Source organism: Callithrix jacchus, chromosome 5, assembly GCF_049354715.1.
Source record: "Callithrix jacchus isolate 240 chromosome 5, calJac240_pri, whole genome shotgun sequence".
Classification (NCBI taxonomy): domain Eukaryota; kingdom Metazoa; phylum Chordata; class Mammalia; order Primates; family Cebidae; genus Callithrix; species Callithrix jacchus.
This window is the reverse complement of record NC_133506.1, coordinates 93,258,318-93,278,873: the sequence shown is the minus strand read 5'-3', so window position 1 is coordinate 93,278,873 and position 20,556 is coordinate 93,258,318. Positions and strand designations below refer to the sequence as shown.

Genomic DNA, 20,556 nt, shown 5'->3' with positions numbered 1-20,556 from the left:
TCAATCAGGCTGGGCACGGTGGCTCACACCTGTAATCTCAGCACTTTGGGAGGCCAAGATGAGTGGATCATACGGTCAGGAGTTCGAGACCAGCCTGGCCAGCATGGTGAAACTCCATCTCTACTAAAAATACAAATTAGCTGGGCATGGTGGTGCCCACCTGTAGTCCCAGCTGCTCAGGAGGCTTAGGCAGGAGAATTGCTTCAACCAGGCAGGCAGAGGTTGCAGTGAGCAGAGATTGTGCCACTGCACTCTAGCCTGGGTGACAGAGCAAGACTCCGTCCAAAAAAAGGAAAAAAGAAAACAGTCAATCCATAAGCCATTTAATTTATAAGTAATTGAAAGAATAAGGACTTGCATATAAATTACCTTTCAAAAAACTATTTTAGGCCAGGCTCATGCCTGTAATCCCAGCAGTATGGGAGGCCAAGCAAGATTCTGTCTCAAAAAAACAAAAAAATTGTTTTATAGTCACTTTATTTTCACCTAACAAGCACCAAAGATACCTCCCAAACACTAAAACTCAGTGCAGTTGGCCGGGGCGCAGTGGCTCAAGCCTGTAATCTCAGCACTTTGGGAGGCCGAGGCGGGTGGATTACTGGTGGTCAGGAGTTCAAGACCAGCGTGGCCAACATGGTGAAACCCCGTCTCGGTCTCAAAAAAAAAAAAAAAAAAGTTAAAAAAAAATTAGTGCAGTTATGAAATCAGCTATACACTACGAAAGCCCCATGTCTATCTACTTAATATGCTTAATAATCCAAACATTTCAGACATAATTTTCTTTTTTACCAAAAAAATTTTAACCTTTTGAGTTGGTTTCAAACATTCTTTTCTTTTTTTTTTTTTTTTTTCAGAGACAGTCTTACTCTGTCGCCTAGGCTGGAGTGCACCAGCTCATTCTGGGCTTACAGCAACCTCTGCCTCCTGAGTTCAAGTGATTCTCCTGCCTCAGCCTCCTGAGTAACTGAGATTACAGGCGTGTACCACCATACCTGGCTAATTTTGTATTTTTAGTAGAGACAGGGTGTCATCACATCAGTCAGGCTGGTCTCAAACTCCTGATCTCAGGTGATCCACCCACCTCGGCCTCCCAAAGTGCTGGGATTACAGGCATGAGCCATTGCACTTGGCCTCACACGTGGTTTTCGAAGCTACCTTTGGTTTTTGGAAAGCTAATATGGAAATTATACATTGAATATATTTAACAACAGTCACTTATATTAAGGTGTCCAAAAACATTAACTTATACCTAATAAGATGGAGTATGATGACTGAAATACATACATAGGTTTTGTCCCAACGCTTCTACGGTAAGAAGTGAGGGCCATAAAGTGGGAGGGGAAAAAAACCAGTCCAGGCTGTGGCATTTCCCATTTTGTAAAAGTAGTAGCAGAGTTTAACACTAGTTCACTGTCAAGTCATTAGGCTTTATATTCCAAATGATCTGTTGCCGAGGTCTGAGATGGGCACAAATGCAAATTACTAATACAGAAAATGCAAATTATTAATAGAGAAAAAAGGAGGATTATTTGCTAACTTACCCTCTCCCTTGTGTTTTTCTGCTATAAGGTGAAGGTGCTGAATGCAGGCAGTAGCAAGGTCTACCATTCTATCAACCATAAAACTTCCCTCTGTATCAATAAAAACTGCTTCACCTGCCACTCCTCCAAAACATTCCGGTATCTGCACATCTACTGCCAACTGCATACTGTGGAGAGAAAGATGGCAAATTAACTAAATCATCATGATCATCTAAGACAGTGTATTTGAAACTCCAGATAATGACAAGTTAGATATCACTAAAGTTTTATAAATGCAAATATACTCCCAAGGCAACAGAAATGTCTAACTCTTCATGGCTCCAGATGTAATGTGAACCAATTGACTATATGTGAATCAAATGGATTAGGGGGAGGGTATGCCTATAAAATCAAGATTAAGGATATTTTAATATTTTCCAGGCCTCTAGAAATGGAACCCCTTTTTATACATAAATCTACTTTCTATTTTTGCTTTTTTTTGAGACAGAGTCTTACTCTGTCACCCAAGCTGGAGTGCAGTGGCACAATCTCAGCTCAACGCAACCTCCATGCCACATTTCCTTGACTCCACTGTGGTCTGTTAGGTGAAGCCTCAGAGTCATTAATAGGAATGATCTCAAGTGGGAGTAGTGACCAACAAGCACACACTGGCCAGTTACCTTTTTTTCTTGGTGTGAAAAACTCAGGCAACAATCATTTGGATTAGTCTGCATGCTCACTGTAGAGTTGCAGCCTCTTGGCTCTTCTCATTGGCCAACCCCCTTTTGTAATCTTCCTCGATTTTCAGGCCCCGGTGAGGGATTGTAGGCCAGCTCCCAGTGGCCCCTGGGAGACAGTCCCCATTTCCCGCACCCACCCATGCCTTCCTGGGAGTTGAGTCTCGAGCATGGAGGTTTCTGAGACTGTTATTCCTTCATGGCCTGCCTAGCTTAAGAAGTAGCTGGAAAAGTAAGCAACTAATGTTCCCATTAGTGGGTCTAGGCTCCTGGGATCCTGAAAGGGAGGAGCTGGGCTACACAAGAGCTCCTTTTGTGGTTCCCAGGTTCAAGCCATTATCCTGCCTCAGCCTCCTGAGTAGCTGGGACTACGTGCCACCATGCCCAGCTAATTTTTTTGTATTTTTAGTAGAGACAGGGTTTTGCCACGTTGGCCAGGCTGGTCTCGAACCTTTGACCTCAGGTGATCTGCCCACCTCTGGCTCCCAAAGTGCTGGGATTACAGGCGTGAGCAACAGTGCCTGGCCTCTTTTTTGATATAGGGGTCTCACTCTGCTGCCCAGACAGGAATGCAGTGGCGCAATCAAGGCTCACTGCAGTTTCAACCTCCCCAACTGAAGCAATCCTCCTGCCTCAGCCTCCCAAATAGCTAGGACCACAAGCATGTGCCACCACAGCCAGCTAATTTTTCGTTTTTAGTAGAGGTGAGGTCTCACTGTTTCCCAGACGGGCCTCAAACTCCTGGGCTCAAGTGATCCTCCTGCCTCAACCTCACAAAGTTCTGGGATTATAGGCATGAGACACTGCACCTAGCCATAAATCTACTTTCAAACATCTGACTTTCAAATATAGTCTCAGGAATGAATGAAGCAGAAACTTCCTGTTTAACCTTATGACTACAGTACAATTTGCAAAAGAAACATTTTTCATATCAAAATAATTGCATCAATTTATTAAGAAGGGATACTGAAGTAACACAAATAGTAAGTTAATTTTTGTTTGATGCACAGACACACTTAAAATTAAGAGCACATACATACCTTACTTGGTTTCCTGACTATAAACCGACAGTACAAAATATTACTTTCATAATATGTTATTAAACCTGTCCTTAAAAGAAGAACATTTTATTTTACCATAATTGTGTTTTTCCAATGCCTGGTGCACCACAAATTTCTGTTGTTTTCATTAAGGGTACTCCACCCCCAAGAATATTATCTAGTGCTGAACAGAAGGTAATTATGGAGCCCTGGATATGCTCCTGCTCAAGAAGTTCCAGTGCTGTACACTTCTTGCCTGACTCAGATGTACCAGCATATCTTGGTTTATTTGTGAGACATTCTCTTCTTATAATTTGCAGAGTTTCTAAGGCTTCATCTTTAGATATCCCAACTTCTGAAAATAAAATAAGAAAAAAAGAACCCTAATTTTAGAGATTTAAAACAGTGTAACGTGATCATGGATTGTCTTCATTAATTTTAATTTTTAGACAGCAGTGATGCTAAGGGTAGAGAAAGATAAAAATGTAACATTCTATCAACCATTTAACTTTTGAGTTTGGCTGGACACTATGGCTCACACCTGTAATCCCATCATTTTGGGAGGCCAAGGTGGGCAGATCACGAGGTCTAGAGTTCAAGACCACTCTGGCCAATGTGGTGAAACCCCATCTCTACTAATACAAAAATTAGCCAGGCGTGGTGGCACACGCCTGTAATCCCAGCTATTCCCTGGGAGGCTGAGGCAGGGAGAATTGCTTGAACCCGGGAGATGGAGGTTGCAGTGAGCTGAGATAGCACCATTGCACTCCAGCCTGGGTGACAGAGCGAGACTCCATCTCAAAAAAAAAAAATTCAGATTATTAAAGGAATTTGTTTTCTTAGTCATCACTTAAAGATTTTCCTATTATCTCAGAAATGATTCAACTAAAGCATTTCTGAGTACCTACAAGAATGTCTCAGGAAGCAGAAATAAAAATGTACTCACTATTTTTTTTTCTTTTTTTGAGATGGAGTTTTGCTCTTGTTGTCTAGGCGTGATCTTGGCCCACCGCAACCTGCACCTCCCAAGTTCAAGCGATTCTCCTGCCTCAGCCTCCCGAGTAGCTGGGATTACAGGCATGCACCACCACGCCCGGCTAATTTTTTGTATTTTTAGTAGAGAGGGAGTTTCTCCAGGTTGGCCAGACTGATCTCTAACTCCTGACCTCAGGTGATCCACCCACCTCAGCCTCCCAAGGTGCTGGAATTACAGGCGTGAGCCACTGCGCTTGGGGTTTCTTTCTTTTTTTGAGACGGAGTCTTGCTCTGTCTCCCAGGCTGGAGTGCAGTGGCTCCATCTCAGCTTACTGCAACCTCCACCTCCCGGGTTCAAGCAATTCTCCTGCCTCAGTCTCCTTGAGTAACTGGGATTACAGGCACACACCACGACGCCCAACTAATTTTTGTATTTCAACATGGGGTTTCACCATGTTGGTCAGGCTAGTCTCCAATGCCTGACCTCGTGATTTGCCCACCTCAGCCTCCCAAACTGCTGGTATTACAGGCATAAGCCACTGCACCCAGCCAAAATGTACTCACTATTAGCACATTTTTACTATCTCTTTTGGTCTTATGAAGCCACAATTATCTCGTACTCATAAAGTATACAAATTTTTCACATGAGAATGAAAAATTCTCATTTTTTAACTGGCTGAAATAAGGTACAACTTTAAGAAGCACATATGCATGTATTATTTACAATAAAAAGTTTTCATGGAAATAACTGATGTAAAAAAATTCATATATCACTGCAAACTAATGAGAACAATTACCCAATGCACAAGTATTTTAAAGAATTCACTTATGCTCCCTTGACTATGCAATTTCACCCGTCTGACAGTATGGCCTGAGAAGAGAAAATGGCAGTTACAAAACAAGCTGGCTGAAGAAATAATGGTGAAGATGACATCACTTATCAGTTTAATATATTGGTGCTTGATTTGATAAGAATATGAGCCATAAATATAGGGCTAATAAAAGACAATGGTGATGACAACATTTAGGAAATGAAAATCTTATCCAGTTCAAGAGCCTGAATGCTGGAATCAGATTGCCTGGGTTTGTAAATTCTGGCACCACTTATGGTGTGACTTTGGACAAGTTACTTCACTTCTTTTTGCTCAGATTTTTTCTTCTATAAAACAGGAATGAGACAATACATGTAAAAAGCTTGGTAGAGGCCCGCTGTAATCCAGTACTTTGGGAGGCCAAGGTGGGTGGATCACGAGGTCAAGAGATGGAGACCATCCTGATCAACATGGTGAAACCCCGTCTCTACTAAAAATACAAAAAATTAGCTGGGCATGGTGGTGCATGCCTGTAATCCCGGCTACTCAGGAGGCTGAGGCAGGAGAATTGCTTGAACCCAGGAGGCGGAGGTTGCAGTGAGCCGAGATCGCGCCATTGCACTCCAGCCTGGATAACAAGAGCGAAACTCCGTCTCAAAAAAAAAAAAAGCTTGGTCTTATGAAGCCACAAGGCCATCTAAAATGGTCAATAGTTGTTAGTGATTATTATTATTCAGCATCTCACATTTCTTCTTTGAAAAACCAACTTATTGAAGAAAAAGGAGCCCATCAAATTTTGGGGGACACAGTCTCCCTGAGGTAATGACTTAAACAGTTAAGGCTGGGCCTAGAAAACTTTTTTTTTTTTTTTTCCTTTTTTGAGACAGAGTCTCACTCTGTCGTCCAGGCTGGAGAACAGTGGCGCGATTTTGGCTCACTGCAACCTCCACGTCCCGCTTTCAAGCTATTCTCCTGCCTCAACTTCGCAAGCAGCTGGGACTACAGGTGCCCGCCACCACATCCAGCTAACTTTTATTTTATTTTTTTTCTTTTTTGAGATGGAGTTTCGCTTTTGTTACCCAGGCTGGAGTGCAACGGCGCGATCTCAGCTCACCGCAACCTCCACCTCCTGGGTTCAAACAATTCTCCTGCTTCAGCCTCCCGAGTAGCTGGGACCACAGGCACACGCCACCATGCCCAGCTAATTTTTGTATTTTTAGTAGAGACGGGGTTTCACCATGTTTACCAGGACTGTCTCGATCTCTTGACCTTATGACCCACCCGCCTCGGCCTCCCAAAGTGTTGGGATTATAGGCGTGAGCCACCACGCCCAGCCAATTTTTGTATTCTTAATAGAGACGGGGGTTTCACCATATTGACCAGGCTAGTCTGGAACTCCTGACCTTGTGATCCGCCCACCGCGGCCTCCCAAAATGCTGGGATTACAGGCGTGAGCCACCGCGCCCGGCCAAGACATTCTTTAGAGGCAAATTGAAACCTCCGTATTTTCCATCATTAAGGGCAATAATGAATAGCACAGGTCTGAGCATATCACAGTGTAATGTGCACAAAGAGTGACCACTGCAAGCTTCATATTTGTATACCTCAGGATGCAGGGGTTCCCACCAATGTATAATCTGCAGTGGTCTGGAATATGAGGTTTTGGGTGTTTTTGTGAATTAGGTAAGAGAAGAATATCCTTCCTACTGCTTCCTTAAGATTCCAGGGATTCTACTCCCTTTCTCATTCTTTGTGTCTCCAGTCCTACACAAATCCTGCATTTCTGAAATTTAGCCCTTACCCCTTGGATCTTGGAACAGCAAAAATTAGACAACCAATTGTGACTCCACTATTTCCTAACCCAATTATCATGAAAAGTTACCTAACCTCCCCAAGATAAAAGTTGTCTCTCTCATCCATATGCTGAACATAATAACCGTAAGCAGGTTCTTTGGGGGTTAAATGAGACAATCCTCAAAGCATTCAGCAGGCATTGCCAGAGGAAAAGCAGTTGGTTAATGTTTTCACGACCGCAGTTCTCCTAACCATTCAAACAACTTGTAAGTGGAGTCGAGGAGCTGTTTGACGTTGTAAACGCGGCCGTGAGAGGCAGCAGAATCTGAAGGAGACTGGGCTGAAGCCCAAGGCGGGAGAACCAAGACTGCGGCGGCACTGACGGCGGCCAGTGTGCCTCGGCTTGCCATCAGGAATCGTTACCTTTGCTAAGCTCGGAGGGTTTCACCTCCAGGAGTTCCTCAGCAGTCTGGAAACCCGCAGACACCAACTTCACCCGCACCGCTGAAGACAGCGGGAAACGCAGCAAATCCCGCTGCATTTCAAAGCGGAACGTCTTCTCGCGCAGTCGCACAGGCTCAGGGGCTAACCCCGGAGCGCCAAGCTCCGCACGCCCTCGCCGGGGAGTGCGGCGTGACGTCAGACGTAAAGCGGAAGGGGCTGGCCACGCGGCCGTGAGCTTTGCAGCTCTGCGCAGGCTTGTATGTTTTCATACTTAGGCACCATTCCATTATAATTCCCCAAAATCCCATTTAGAGATTCCTCAGGCCGGGCGCGGTGGCTCATAGCTGTAATTCCAGCACTTTGGGAGGCCGACGCGGGTGTTTCACGAGGTCAGAAGATCGAGACCATCTTGGCCAACATGGTGAAACCTTGTCTCTACTAAAATACAAAACAACTAGCCTGGTGTGGTGGCGCACGCCTGTAGTCCCAGCTATTCGGGAGGCTGAGGCAGAGGAATCGCTTGAACCCGGGAGGCGCAGGCTGAAGTGAGCAGAGATCGCGCCACTGCATTCCAGCCTGGCGACAGAACAAGACTATGTCTCAAAAATAATAATAATAAATAAATAAAAAGAGATTCTCTATCAAATGTACACCCTGACTGTAAAACAATGGACGGAGACCCTAAGATAGAGAGCAAGGCCCAGTGGGTTTTCCACACCACATTTCCTTGCCTCCACTGTGGCCTGTTAGGTGAAGCCGCAGTCATTAATGGGAATGATCTCCAGTGGGAGCATTAAGAGTAACGAGCATACACTGGCCAGTTACCATTTTTTTGGTGTGAAAAGCTCAGGGAACAATCATATCAGGATTAATCTGTGTGCTCATTGTAGAGTTGCAGTTTCTTGGCTCTTCCCGCTGACCGTCCCCCTTTCCTGACCCCCTCGCTTTTCCCGCCCTCGCAAGGGATTGTGGGGCAGCCCCCAGCTGCCGCTGCGAGAGATAAGTCCTCATTCACCGCACCCACCAACGCCTTTCTGTAGAGTCTCGAGCATGGAGGGTTCTGAGACCGTTATTTCTTCATGGCCTGCCTAGCTTTAGAAGTAGCTGGAAAAGTAAGCAACTAATGTTTCCATTTTTGAGTCTGGGGTCCTGAGAGGGAGGAGTGGGGCTACACAAGAGCTCCTTTTGTGGTACAGAGTTGGGAAGGGGCCTTCAAGCCATGGTAGTGACCGCTTCTAAATAAATGAATTTTGGGGAGAAAGGGAAGCAGTTTAGAAGGTGGTTTATGAGATCTTTCCTCGCCTAGGTGAGTGTGACTTATTTAAGGGGGGTAACTTACTCCCTACCTATTGGCGATGATTCCTTGTGTTGACTTTTCTTTCCAGCTTAGAAGAACTTCCTAAATATTGCAAATCAGAGCCTTCTGCATACTTAGATATAAAAAAAGGAAAAAAGGTATGTTGAGCACTTTAGCAAATCTCACACATTTCAGATGGCCATGAAGGAAGATAAGGAGATAGAGGCTCAGCATGTAGTTTAATATCAATTCTGATCAAAGAAAAAGGGCTGACCGGGTGCGGTGGCTCACACCTGGAATCCCAGCACTTTGGGAAACCAAGGCAGGCAAATCTCCTTGAGCTCATGCATTTGAGACCAGCCTCGACAATATGGCAAAGGTGGTGAAACCCCGTCTCTACCAAAAATACAAAAAATTAGCTGGGCGTGGTGGCGTGCACCTATGGTCCTAGCTACTCAGGATTCTTCTTCCTCAGCCTCGTAATCTGCCCTCCTTGGCCTCCCAAAGTGCTAAGATTACAGGTGTGAGCCACCGTGCCCAGCCTTCATCATCATTCTTAAAATGTCTTTAGGCTGGGCACGGTGGCTCACACCTGTAATCCTAGCACTTTGGGAGGCTGAGGCAGGTGGATCACACGGTCAGGAGTTCAAGACCAGCATGGCCAAGATGGTGAAACCCTGTCTCTACCAAAAATATAAAAATTAGCCTGGCGTGGTGGTGGGTGCCTGTAATCCCAGCTACGTGGGAGGCTGAGGCAGAAAACTGCTTGAACCTGGGAGACGGAGGTTGCAGTGAGTCGAGATTGTGCCACTGCACTCCAGCCTAGGTGACAGAGCGACACTTTGTCTCAAAAAAAAAAAAAAAATGTCTTTAATGCAGTTTTCTCTGTAGTCATGCTTTCAAACTGGGATCCAGGTTTTTGAAGCCAGGCACTAGGAACTAAACAAACCTATGGGATAAATATGGAAGGTGCACCTTCTTGTATTACCACTTTTTTTTTCAAAAAAGATTTTTAGGGAGGTAAGAGTTAAATAATTTACTCGATAAGTCATTTGAAATGGCTTACATTTAAACACACATTGCATCTGTGTAATGTAGGTAAATCATTTAAAATTTTGAAAAAGATACCACGTAAGACATGCCTTTGTTCCTCCTTAAAATTTTTTTTTTTGAAAAAGAAAATAAACATTAATAAAATGTGGGTTAGGCTGGGCTCAGTGGCTCACACCTGTAATCCCTACACTTTGGGAGGCTGAGGGAGTCAGATCATGAGGTCAAGAGATCAAGACCATCCAGACCAACATGGTGAAACCCTCTCTACTAAAAATACAGAATTAGCTGGGCATGGTGGCGCCCACCTGTAGTCCCAGCTACTCAGGAGGCTGAGGCAGGAGAATCGCTTCACCCAGGAGGTGAAGGTTGCAGTGAGCTGAGGTTGTGCCACTGCACTCCAGCCTGGTGACATAGTAAGGCTCTGTCTCAAATTAATTAATTAATTAATTAAAAGTAGGGTAAAATGCAAATATAAAAATAAATTTTAAGAGAAAAGCATGAGGTCAGAGACATATCAGGCTTAAATAGGATACTTCAGTAATCTCCCAAACTCCCCTAGGAATATATTTTGGTTTTTCTTGCAACTTAAGGTTGCTTCATGAAAAAATTTGAGGGACATTGCTATGGGCAAACCAGCATGGGCTACTACGGAATCATACAGATTTGGATTTGTATCACATGTCTGGAAGTTACCAACTATGTGACCTTCAGCAAGTTACCCAGTCTCCTCATCTGCAAGTAGAAGAGAATATCTCCTGGGGTTTTGGGCAAGGTTCAATGAACACATATACAGTATTTATCAAAAAAAAAGGTACATAATAAATCTGAGTCTGTTTCTCCATTTTTATAGTATCTTAATGTGCATGTTCACTTGGAATAAGTCCTTATAGAATACCTAGCTCAGCAGAATGCTGATGCTGAGACATTTTTTAAAAATGTCTACAATTGGGCTGGGCGCGGTGGCTGACGCCTATAATCCCAGCACTTTGGGAGGCCGAGGCGGATCACGAGGTCAAGAGATCGAGACTATCCTGGTCAACATGGTGAAACCCGACTCTACTAAAAATACAAAAACTAGCTGGGCATGGTGGTGAGCACCTGTAGTCCCAGCTACTCGGGAGGCTGAGGCAGGAGAATTGCTTGAACCCAGGAGACGGCGGTTGCGGTGAGCTGAGATCGTGCCATTGCACTCCAGTCTGGGTAACAACAGCGAAACTCTGTCTCAAAAAAAAAAAAGTCTACAATTGGGCCAGATACAGTGGTTCACACCTGTAATCCCAGCACTTTAGGACTCTGAGATTGGGGGATCACTTGAGGTCAGGAGTTTAAGACCAGCCAGGGCATCGTGGTAAAACCCCATTTCTACTAAAAGTACAAGATTAACTCGGGGTGGTAAAGGGTCCTGTGTTTTTTTCAGATGGAGTTTTGCTCTTGTTACCTAGGCTGGAGTGCAATGGCACGATCTCGGCCCACCGCAACCTCCGCCTCCTGGGTTCAAGCAATTCTCCTGCCTCAGCCTCTTGAGTATCTGGGAATACAGGTGCGCGCCACCATGCCCAGCTAAATTTTTTGTATTTTTAGTAGAGATGGGGTTTCACCATGTTGACCAGGATGGTCTCGATCTCTTAACCTTGTGATCCACCCGCCTCGGCCTCCCAAAGTGCTAGGATTATAGGCGTGAGCCACCATGCCCGGCCAAGGGTGCCTGTTATCCCAGCTACTTGGAAGGCTGAGGCAGGAGAACCACTGGAACATGGGAGGCAGAGATTGCAGTGAGCTGGTATCACCACACTGTACCCCAGCCTGGGTGACAAGAGGAAAACAAGACAAAACAAAACAAGTCTGCAATTGTAAAAGTGCCAAAGTAAAGTGCTTTTACATATTTTATTTTCTTCAACTGGATCCTTACAGTAATCCTATGACTGGAGTCTCCATTCAGGATTAGCACCATGAAGATTGGATCACTAAAACAAAATTAAATATTTGTTAAATGCAAGTTATGTGTCAGATGACAGGGTAAACAACACAGATTATCTGCCCTCATGGAGTTTATAATCCATCAGGATCTTTTTTGAGTATGTCTGACATTTTGTGTTTCTGACTTGTGTAGCTATCTTGATATAATACTAAAAGTAGGAAGGAGCTATTACTGTCAATATCTATAGTTAACCTGTTAGAGTATTCCAGTAATGAGACATTTTCAGGTTAACTGGGCTGTTTTCTGGAGATGTATGAGAGGAATAATATAAACACTTTTGTTAGAGCTGGGGAGAAGTTTATTTTCTTTTAGCCTAAGAACATAGAACTTTAAAAAATATTGACCATGGCTGTGTGTGATTGCTCATTCCTGTAATCCCAGCACTTTGGGAGGCTGAGGTGGATGGATCACTTGAGGTCAGGAGTTCCAAGACCAGCCTGGCCAACATGGTGAAACCCTATCTCTACTAAAAATGCAAAAATTAGGCAGGCATGGTGGCAGACACCTGTAATCCCAGCTTCAGGAGGCTAAGGCAGGAGAATTGCTTGAACCCCAGAGATAGAGATTGCTGTGAGCTGAGATCCCACCACTGCACTCCAGTCTGGATGATTGGGTGAGACTGCATCTCAAAAAAAAAGAAAAAAGAAGAGATGACCTTTCATGTTCAAGTTGATCTGGGAATGGAGAAAGAAGTGAATGTTGTTTGGACTGAGGGAAAAAAAACCTCTGAATGAAGGCATAGCTTTAGAGATGGTTATGATAAAGCTTCTTTAAGGCCTCAGACATATATAGTAGCAGTATTAATTTTACAAGGCGTTATACATAATAGAAGCCCAATATGTATTTGCTGTCCACAGACTCCTTGACACATTCTTCTCACTTGACTTCGTATTGCTACACTTCTGATTTCCTTTCTACATATTTGGCTTTTCTGTCTCCCTTGCAAGCTCATCCTCCATAACCTGGGCATGGCAGTGACTCTCAAATTTCTATATCTAGCCCTGACCTTCTGCCCTCTGGATGCAAATATCTAATTACCTACTGGACAATTCAAAGTCTCCTCCAACTCAGCCTATCTTAAATCTAACTCATTATCTTCACCCCACCCCCAGAACCTTACCCTTTTCTTGCATTTCCTGCCTCCATCAACTATATATCCATCCTTCCATCTGCATAAACCACAAACTTAGAAATCATTCTTGACACCTTCTTCCCTTTCGCTTTCCATGTTCACTGCACTCCATGGCAGGAGTGCAGTGGCATGATCATATCTCACTGCAACCTTGAACTCCCGGGCTCAAGGAAGAGATCTTCCTGCCTTGGCCTCCTAAGAAGCTGAGAATAATAGGCACATGCCACTGTGCCCAGCTAATTTTTTATTTTTTTATTTTTTTTGAGACAGAGTTTCGCTGTTCTTACCCAGACTGGAATGCAATGGCATGATCTCAGCTCACCGCAGGCTCTGCCTCCTGGGTTCAAGCAGTTCTCTGCCTCAGCCTCCCGAGTAGCTGGGACTACAGGCGCACACCACCATGCCCAGCTAATTTTTGTATTTTTAGTAGAGACGAGGTTTTGCCTTGTTAACCAGGATGGTCTCGATCTCTTGACCTCGTGATCCACCCGCCTTGGCCTCCCAAAGTGCTGGGATTATAGGCGTGAGCCACCGCGCCCGGCCAATTTTTAAAATTTTTTATAAAGACAAGGTGTTGCCCAGACTGGTTTTGAACTCCTGGCCTCAAGTCATCTTCCTGCCTTGGCCTCCCAAAGTGCTGGGATTACAGATGTGAGCCACCATGGTCCTACTGGCATGATCTTTTTACAGTACATTTCACTTCATGTCACTCATTATTTTGCTCTTAGGATAAAGACCAAATTTCCTAATCAGGCTTAAAAAAAAGGCTTGCATGTAGGCCGGGCATGGTGACTCACACCTATAATCTCAGCACTTTGAGAGGCTGATACAGGTGGCTTACAAGGTAAGGAGATTGAGACTATCCTGGCTAACATGGCGAAGCCTGTCTCTACTAAAAATACAAAACGTTAGCCGGGCATGGTGGCATGTGCCTGTAGTCCCAGCTACTCAGGAGGCTGAGGCAGGAGAATCCCTTGAACCTGTGAGGCAGAGGTTGCAGTGAGCCGAGATCGTGCCACTGTACTCCAACCTGGATGACAGATCCAGACTCTGTCTCAAAAAAAATAAAAAAAAAGGACTGTGGTCTGGCATAGTGGCTCCATGCTTGTAATCCTAACTTTTTGGGAAGTGGAGATGGCCCGATTACTTGAGCCCAGAAGTTTGAGCCCAGCCTGGGCAACATGGTGAAACTCTCTCTTTCTACAAAAAATACAAAAATTAGCCAGACATGGTGGTGCGTACCTGTAATCCCAGATACACAGGAGGCTCAGGTGGGAGGATTGCTTGACCCTGGGAGGCCAAGGCTGCAATGAGTTGTGATGGTACCACTGCACTCTAGCCTGAAGAAGGCACTGCTAGTCACATATCTTCTGAAATGGACATTTTGGTTATATTGTTTGGTGGTAATAGCAGTATAGTTCACATACCTCACCTTTTCCCTTACTTGAGTTGTTCCACCAGATTTCCTTTTTCTTTTCTTTTCTTTTTTTTTTTTTCAGACAGAGTTTCCTGCTGTCACCCAAGATGGAGTGCAATCACATGATCTCAGCTCACTGTAACCCCTGCCTCCAGGGCTCAAGCAATTCTTGTTCCACAGCCTCCCAAGTAGCTGGGATTACAGGAGTGTGCCACCACATATTTTTGTATTTTTAGTAGAGACAGGCTTTCACCATGTTTGCCAGGGTGGTCTCAAACTCCTGGCCTCAAATGATCCACCTGACTTGGCCTCCCAAAATACTGAGATTATAGGTATGAGCTACTGCATGCATCCAGCCCTCCAACCAGATTTCAAAGTATGTTTTATTTCACAAAACAAAATATTGGTAATTCATAGATCATACATATACATATATTAGATAAACTTATTTGAAAAGGCAAGTATGTAAAAATCAAACCGATAGACTGTCAAAGCATCAGGCAGAACAAGTTGTCTGCTTGCATCACAGAATCTCCTACCTCCTTGTCCCAATATTCTTTTCGCCCCATCTAAGACACCTCTTTGTTCTCGGTTGTTGCTTAACAAGATTTTTATTTTTATTTAATTATTATTTATTTATTTTTTGAGACAGAGTTTTGCTCTTTTCGCCCAGGCTGGAGTGCAGTGGCATGATCTCAGCTCACTACAGCCTCCACCTCCAGTGATTCTCCTGTCTCAGCCTCTCGAGCAGCTGGGATTACAGGTGCCTACCACCACACCCGGCTAATGTTTTGTATTTTTAGTAGAGATGCGTTTTTGCCATGTTGGCCAGGCTGATCTCAAACTCCTAGGTTATCTGCCCGCCTTAGCCTCCCAAAGTGCTGGGATTACAGGTGTAAGCCACCGTGCCCAGCCCAAGATTTTAAAACAGCTGTTTTTAAAACAGTATTATTTCTTCCTGTTGTAAAGATAGAAAACTGTGAGCTTGAAGTCAGTAACAAGGAAAAAAAAGTTATAAAACTCTGGCTAATATATTTTGGCAGAGGAGAAGATACCAGAAGAGTCCTTCTGTAAGATAAAAGATGTGGGAAATTAGGGTGGTTCTAGTGTGATCTTGGAAAGAAAATTGAACAACAGTGTTAAACTTTGTATCTCCAATTCGAATTTGTTTTTTTTTGTTTGGGGGGAGATTTTTTGAGGTGGAGTCTCACTCTGTTGCCCAGGCTAGAGTGCAGTGGCATAATCTTGGCTCACTGCAACCTCCACCTCCAAGAGATTCTCGTGCCTCAGCCTCTCTAGTAGCTAGGATTACAGGTATCCACCACCATGCCTGGCTAATTTATATATTTTTATTAGAGATGGGTTTCACCATGTTGGCCAGACTGGTGTCAAATTCCTGTCCTCAAGTGATCTGCCTGCCTTGGCCTCCCAAAGTGCTAGGATTAGAGGCAGGAGCCATAATGTCCACCTGCTTCATTCAAAATTAGAAGTAGTGTTGTGCAATTGTTCTTTCAAATAAGAGTGATCATTGCTGCATATTTGAAAGAGCATTTTGTATATAAGCTTGATACTTCTGACTGATAACCTGTACAGAGATTGCATTTTCAGATGTGTAGACTGGATTTTCAAAAATAATTTTACCAAATTTCATGTTTTCAAACTTACTCAGATTACATGTACAGCAGCTTGTTTAACTGCTCAAGAAATTGGTGTGCACCTGCTTTCGCAGCTGCTGGGGGAGGTGAAGCAGGAGGATCCGCTGAGGCCAGAAGTTTGATAACTGCCTCACCCCAGCCTGGGCAACAAAGCAGGATCTTGTTGGAGTGGGGAAGGGGGGACAAAAAGAAAAAAGACACCATAGTGACATCATTAGCGCAAAACCTTGAAAGGCAGGAGCTGGTTTATGTTATTTACCTTTTAATCTGTAGGGTGTCTTTAAGTTTTATTTCAGTTGTGTCACCAAGCGTACTGGGAAAGAACATACTGAATGATATCACCAGAAGGGGTGTGGAGTATGTAGATAAGCGTGGTGACTATTGGTTATTCATACCTTAGGCTTATATTTTCTAAGATTTTGAATAGCCAGATATTAAAAAGTTTGCACTGGGTTATTGTAGTTTGAAAAAATTTTTATTCCAGAAATTAGGGGTTCTACTGGTCGCATCAGAAAAATGACCATATATATATATATATATATATATATATTTTTTTTTTTTTTTTGAGACGGAGTTTCGCTCTTGTTACCCAGTCTGGAGTGCAATGGCGCGATCTCGGCTCACTGCAACCTCCGCTTCCTGGGTTCAGGCAATTCTCCTGCCTCAGCCTCCTGAAATGACCCTATATTTAGAGTGGTTTGAATCTAAGGGTGAGTTCTCAGGCATCCTCACTAGCTCAGGCTTAACTAACAGTAGTAATATGAAAATCAAGAAAGTCATTTTTCTTTGGTTTAAGTTTGTCAATTGTACTCTAAGTGTAGGGGATGTGGTTGAATAATTTGTGGTAGAGGTAGGACTGTGATTGTTTTCTACCCTGGTCTGGTTTCGTTTTAGAAGGTTTTTATTGGTTATGGTGGCTTGTACTTGTAATTTTGGTACCCTTGTGAAGTCAGCAGTTTAAAACCTGCTTGAACCCATCTCTACTAGAGATACAGCAATTGGGTGGGTATGGTGCACTCCAGCCTGGGTGACAGAGCAAGAAAAGACATTGCATCTTGTGTCTTCCACCACAATCTCCTGTTTTGGAGTATCCAGAGGTTTATATTTCTGAACAGTCATTTTCTCCTTCACACATATTTCTGGTCTCACCCCACTTCACTTGTTGGTTGGTGCTATAATTGAGTACTACAGTGATTTGCTGTTACAATCAGAAGTCTTCAGTTAAATTTTTCAGGAGGCTCTAAAGGAATGCTAACTCTCACACTTTCCTTGCTTGTAGCCCTTTCATTTTCCAAGCTAGCAATTTAGCATCTTCTGACTTTTCTTCTGTCTTTGTATCTTTTTGTGGATCTCTAGAGTCCTTTTTTTTTTTTTTTTTTTTTTTTGGAGATGGAGTTTTGCTCTTGCAGCCCACGCTGGAGTGCAATGGCGTTATTGGCTCACTGCAACCTCAGCCTCACAGGTTCAAGGGATTCTCCTGCCTCAGCCTTCCGAGTAGCTGGGATTATAGACATGCACTGCCACGCCTGGCTAATTTTTGTATTTTTAGTAGAGATGGGGTTTCACCATGTAGAGTGGTCTTGCACTCCTGACCTCAGGTGATCCACCTGCCACAGCCTCCAAAAGTGCTGAGATTACAGGTGTGAGCCACCGCACCCGGCTCCAGTGTCCTTCATTTTAAGGACACTGTGATTACATAAGGTTCATCTGGATAAGCTTTTCATCTTAAATCAATCCCATCTAAAAACTTCCCTTTATAATGGAAAATGTTACAGGTTCCAGGAATTAAGATGAGTACATTTTTGGTGGGCCATTATTCTGCCTTATTCTACCACCACAACTACAAAAGCCTCAGATTTGTCAGGAGCCTTTTTTTTTTTTTTTTTTTTTGAGATGGAGTTTCCCTCTTGTTGCCCAGGCTGGAGTGCAATGGCTTGATCTTGGCTCACTGCAACCTCCACCTCCTGGGTTGAAGTGATTCTCCTGCCTTGGCCTCCCGAGCAGCTGGGATTACAGACGTGCACCACCATCCTAGGCTAATTTTTGTATTTTTAGTAGAGACGGGGTTTTAACATGCTGATCTCAAGCGATCCGCCACCTTGGCCTCCCAAAGTGCTGGGATTACAGGTGTGAGCCACCAAACTCGGCTCATTGGGAGCTTTTTATGTCACCAAAAGAGGCTTGGAGTATGTAGATAAGCACAGTGTCTTCTGGTCTCATTCACATTGTCCATACATTTCTTAGGATATTGTAAATATTCTGGGTCCACAGTGTTGTTTCTGGCTTTTTTTTTTTTTTTTGAGACGGAGTTTTACTCTGTCACCCAGTGGTCTCAGCTCACTGCAACCTCTGCCCCCCACGTTCAAGTGATTCTCCTGCCTCAGCCTCCTGAGTAGCTGGGACTACAGGTGCATACCACCACACCTGGCTAATTTTTATATTTTTAGTAGAGAGGGGGTTTCATTGTGTTGGCCAGGCTGGTCTCAAACTCCTGACCTTATGGTCCTTCCGCTTTGGCCTTCTAAATGCTGGGATTACAAGCATGAGTCACCATGCCCAGCCATTTCTGGCTCTTAAACTTTGGAAAAGTCTTTATCTTTTAAGTGGTAGGCTAGACCTTGTGCAAGGAGAGTGACCCTATGTGAAGAGTGTTTTGAATCTGAGAGTGAGATGTCAGGCAACAACCATATCTTTCACTTACCTGGCAGGAAAGATACCCTGAGCACAGGGCTTGGCATGACTACACAAGGAAACAAAAACATCCTCACAGATTTTCAGAATTTCCCTTTGGGAATGTTTCAGCTGTCATGGAGAACCACTCAATTGTGGAGAATGTTTGAAACAGCTGGGTAAAATAAATTTTTAAAAAAGATATGCATAAAAGGAATGCCGGCCGGGTGTGGTGGCTCACGCCTATAATATTAGCACTTTAGGAGACTGAAGCGGGTGGATCACTTTAGGTCAGGAGTTCAAGACCAGGCTGGCCAACATTGAGAAACCCCGTCTCTACTAAAAATACAAAAATTAGCTAGGTGTGGTGGTGCACCCCTGTAATCCCAGCTACTGGGGAGGCTGAGGCAGGAGAATCGCTTGAACCTGGGAGGCGGAGGTTACAGTGAGCCAAGATTGTGCCATTGCACTGCAGCCTGGGCGACAGAGCAAGATTTTGTCTCAAAAAAAAAGAAAGAAAGAAAGAAAAGAAGGAATGCCAAGTAGCAGAGCAGTGAGAATGTAGTTGCAGTTTGCATAAATTTGGAGTATCTGGAGTAAGAGTGCTGAAAGATTCTGCAACTTTCTTTCTCCAGCAGTGCTGGGGAAATGGGAGTTGAGGAGATGACTGCTGGTTGGATCTCGGATCAGTTAGAGCAGGGAGTCCAACCTCCTGGGCCGCACATGGTACCAGTTGGTGGCCTATTAGGAACTAGGCCACATAGTAGGAGGTGAATGGGTATTAACTCCTAAGCTTTGCCTCCTGTCAGATCAGCAGCCACATTAGATTCTCATAGGAGTGCCAACCCTATTGTGAACTGAGCATGCGAGGGATCTACACTGCACACTCTATGAGAATCTAATGCCTGATGAGCTGAGGTAGAAGAGTTTCATCCCGAAACCTTCCCACCCCGCCCCCATTATCTGTGGAAAACTTGAGAATTGTCTTCTATGAAACTGATCCCTGATGCCAAAAACGTTGGGGATCTCTGAGATAGAGGAAATATGCTATGCTGCAGCATGAAGTAGGTGAGAGAGGGGGCTAAAGGCCTCGTGAATGAGATGACCTGGGAAGTCTGAAGGATCAGATGAATTGCGGGATGAGCTGTGGCAGGGATAACCTGAGGTCCAGGGAAGGCTTTTGAAAGCTTAAAATGTATAAAATGTTGAGAAAATGGAACAAGAAAACAAGTTTTTAAAATGTATTTCTAATCTAGCAAAAAGAGAAATCCACAGTGACCCAGAGAAAGAAACAAATCCAGAAAGGAAAGGTAGGGATGTACCCTGTGTATTTCCTGAGGACATTGGCTATCCTCGGAAGCTCCGGGCTGGGATCACAGGCAGGAAACAAAGCCTGGGGCCTGAGCTGGGTGGGATGTCTGACTAGAGAGTCCCTCCGCATTCTATAAAGTGGCAACCCCAGGAGATGAACACCCTCAGTTCTGAGGAATGCCCCCTCCCCAAGAGAAAGATGTTAGGGATATGTGTCTATGTAAGCCTCACTTAGAGAATGGGAAGGAGCACAGAAATCTTCACCACTATCTCATACTCACAGTCCCTCAAAATGGACCAGAATTCATACGAATATGTGCATATGATAGGGGATGGCACAGAAAGTTACTTTGAATTAGCCTGGCTTGGTAATGTCCCCAGGCACCAGGCAGAAACAAAAGAAAACCCTCTGTAGTCTGTTTATTTCTCAAAATGAAAGTACAATAATTGAAATAACAATCTTAGTGAATGGGTTAAAGAGCAGACATTGTCAAGGAGAATTAGTGAAGACATACATATCTGAAAAATTACCCAGGATGCAGCTCAAATAAATATAGAGATGGGAAAATGCAAGAAAGGTTCAAAGATATGGAGACTAGAATGAGAAGGGTCAAGAAAAATGTAATGGGAGTTCCAAATGGTGGAGTGCAAGCAATATTTGAAAAGGTAATGGTATATATAAATGTATTTATTGTGTATACATTGTTTTGAAGTATCTATA

The 20,556-nt window shown here is 44.0% G+C and overlaps 2 protein-coding genes across 19 annotated transcripts in view; one reads left to right on the top strand and one right to left on the bottom strand.

The window, feature by feature from the left end:
• RAD51C (RAD51 paralog C) overlaps positions 1-7,519 on the bottom strand; it is a 45,087-nt gene extending 37,568 nt beyond the window's left edge. The window contains exons 1-3 of one of the 3 annotated variants that reach the window (XM_078373668.1): positions 7,302-7,519; positions 3,394-3,652; positions 1,542-1,708 (exon numbers count right to left, since the gene is read on the bottom strand). In XM_078373668.1, coding sequence (XP_078229794.1) covers positions 1,542-1,708; positions 3,394-3,652; positions 7,302-7,419 — 544 coding nt within the window. In that variant the 5' untranslated portion in view covers positions 7,420-7,519. Of the gene's footprint in view, positions 1-1,541; positions 1,709-3,393; positions 3,653-7,301 lie in introns of those variants that run through there. The other 2 variants (XM_054256081.2, XM_078373669.1) reach the window with 2 other exon arrangements.
• A 797-nt stretch (positions 7,520-8,316) lies between these two features.
• The window catches only part of TEX14 (testis expressed 14, intercellular bridge forming factor), a 111,843-nt gene continuing 99,603 nt past the window's right edge, over positions 8,317-20,556 (top strand). For 11 of the 16 annotated variants that reach the window (XM_035300641.3, XM_035300632.3, XM_035300644.3 and 8 more), the window contains exon 1: positions 8,317-8,434. The gene's annotated coding sequence lies outside the window, so the exon portion shown is untranslated. Of the gene's footprint in view, positions 8,629-8,707; positions 8,778-20,556 lie in introns of all 16 variants that reach the window. The other 5 variants (XM_078373658.1, XM_078373657.1, XM_078373655.1 and 2 more) reach the window with 3 other exon arrangements.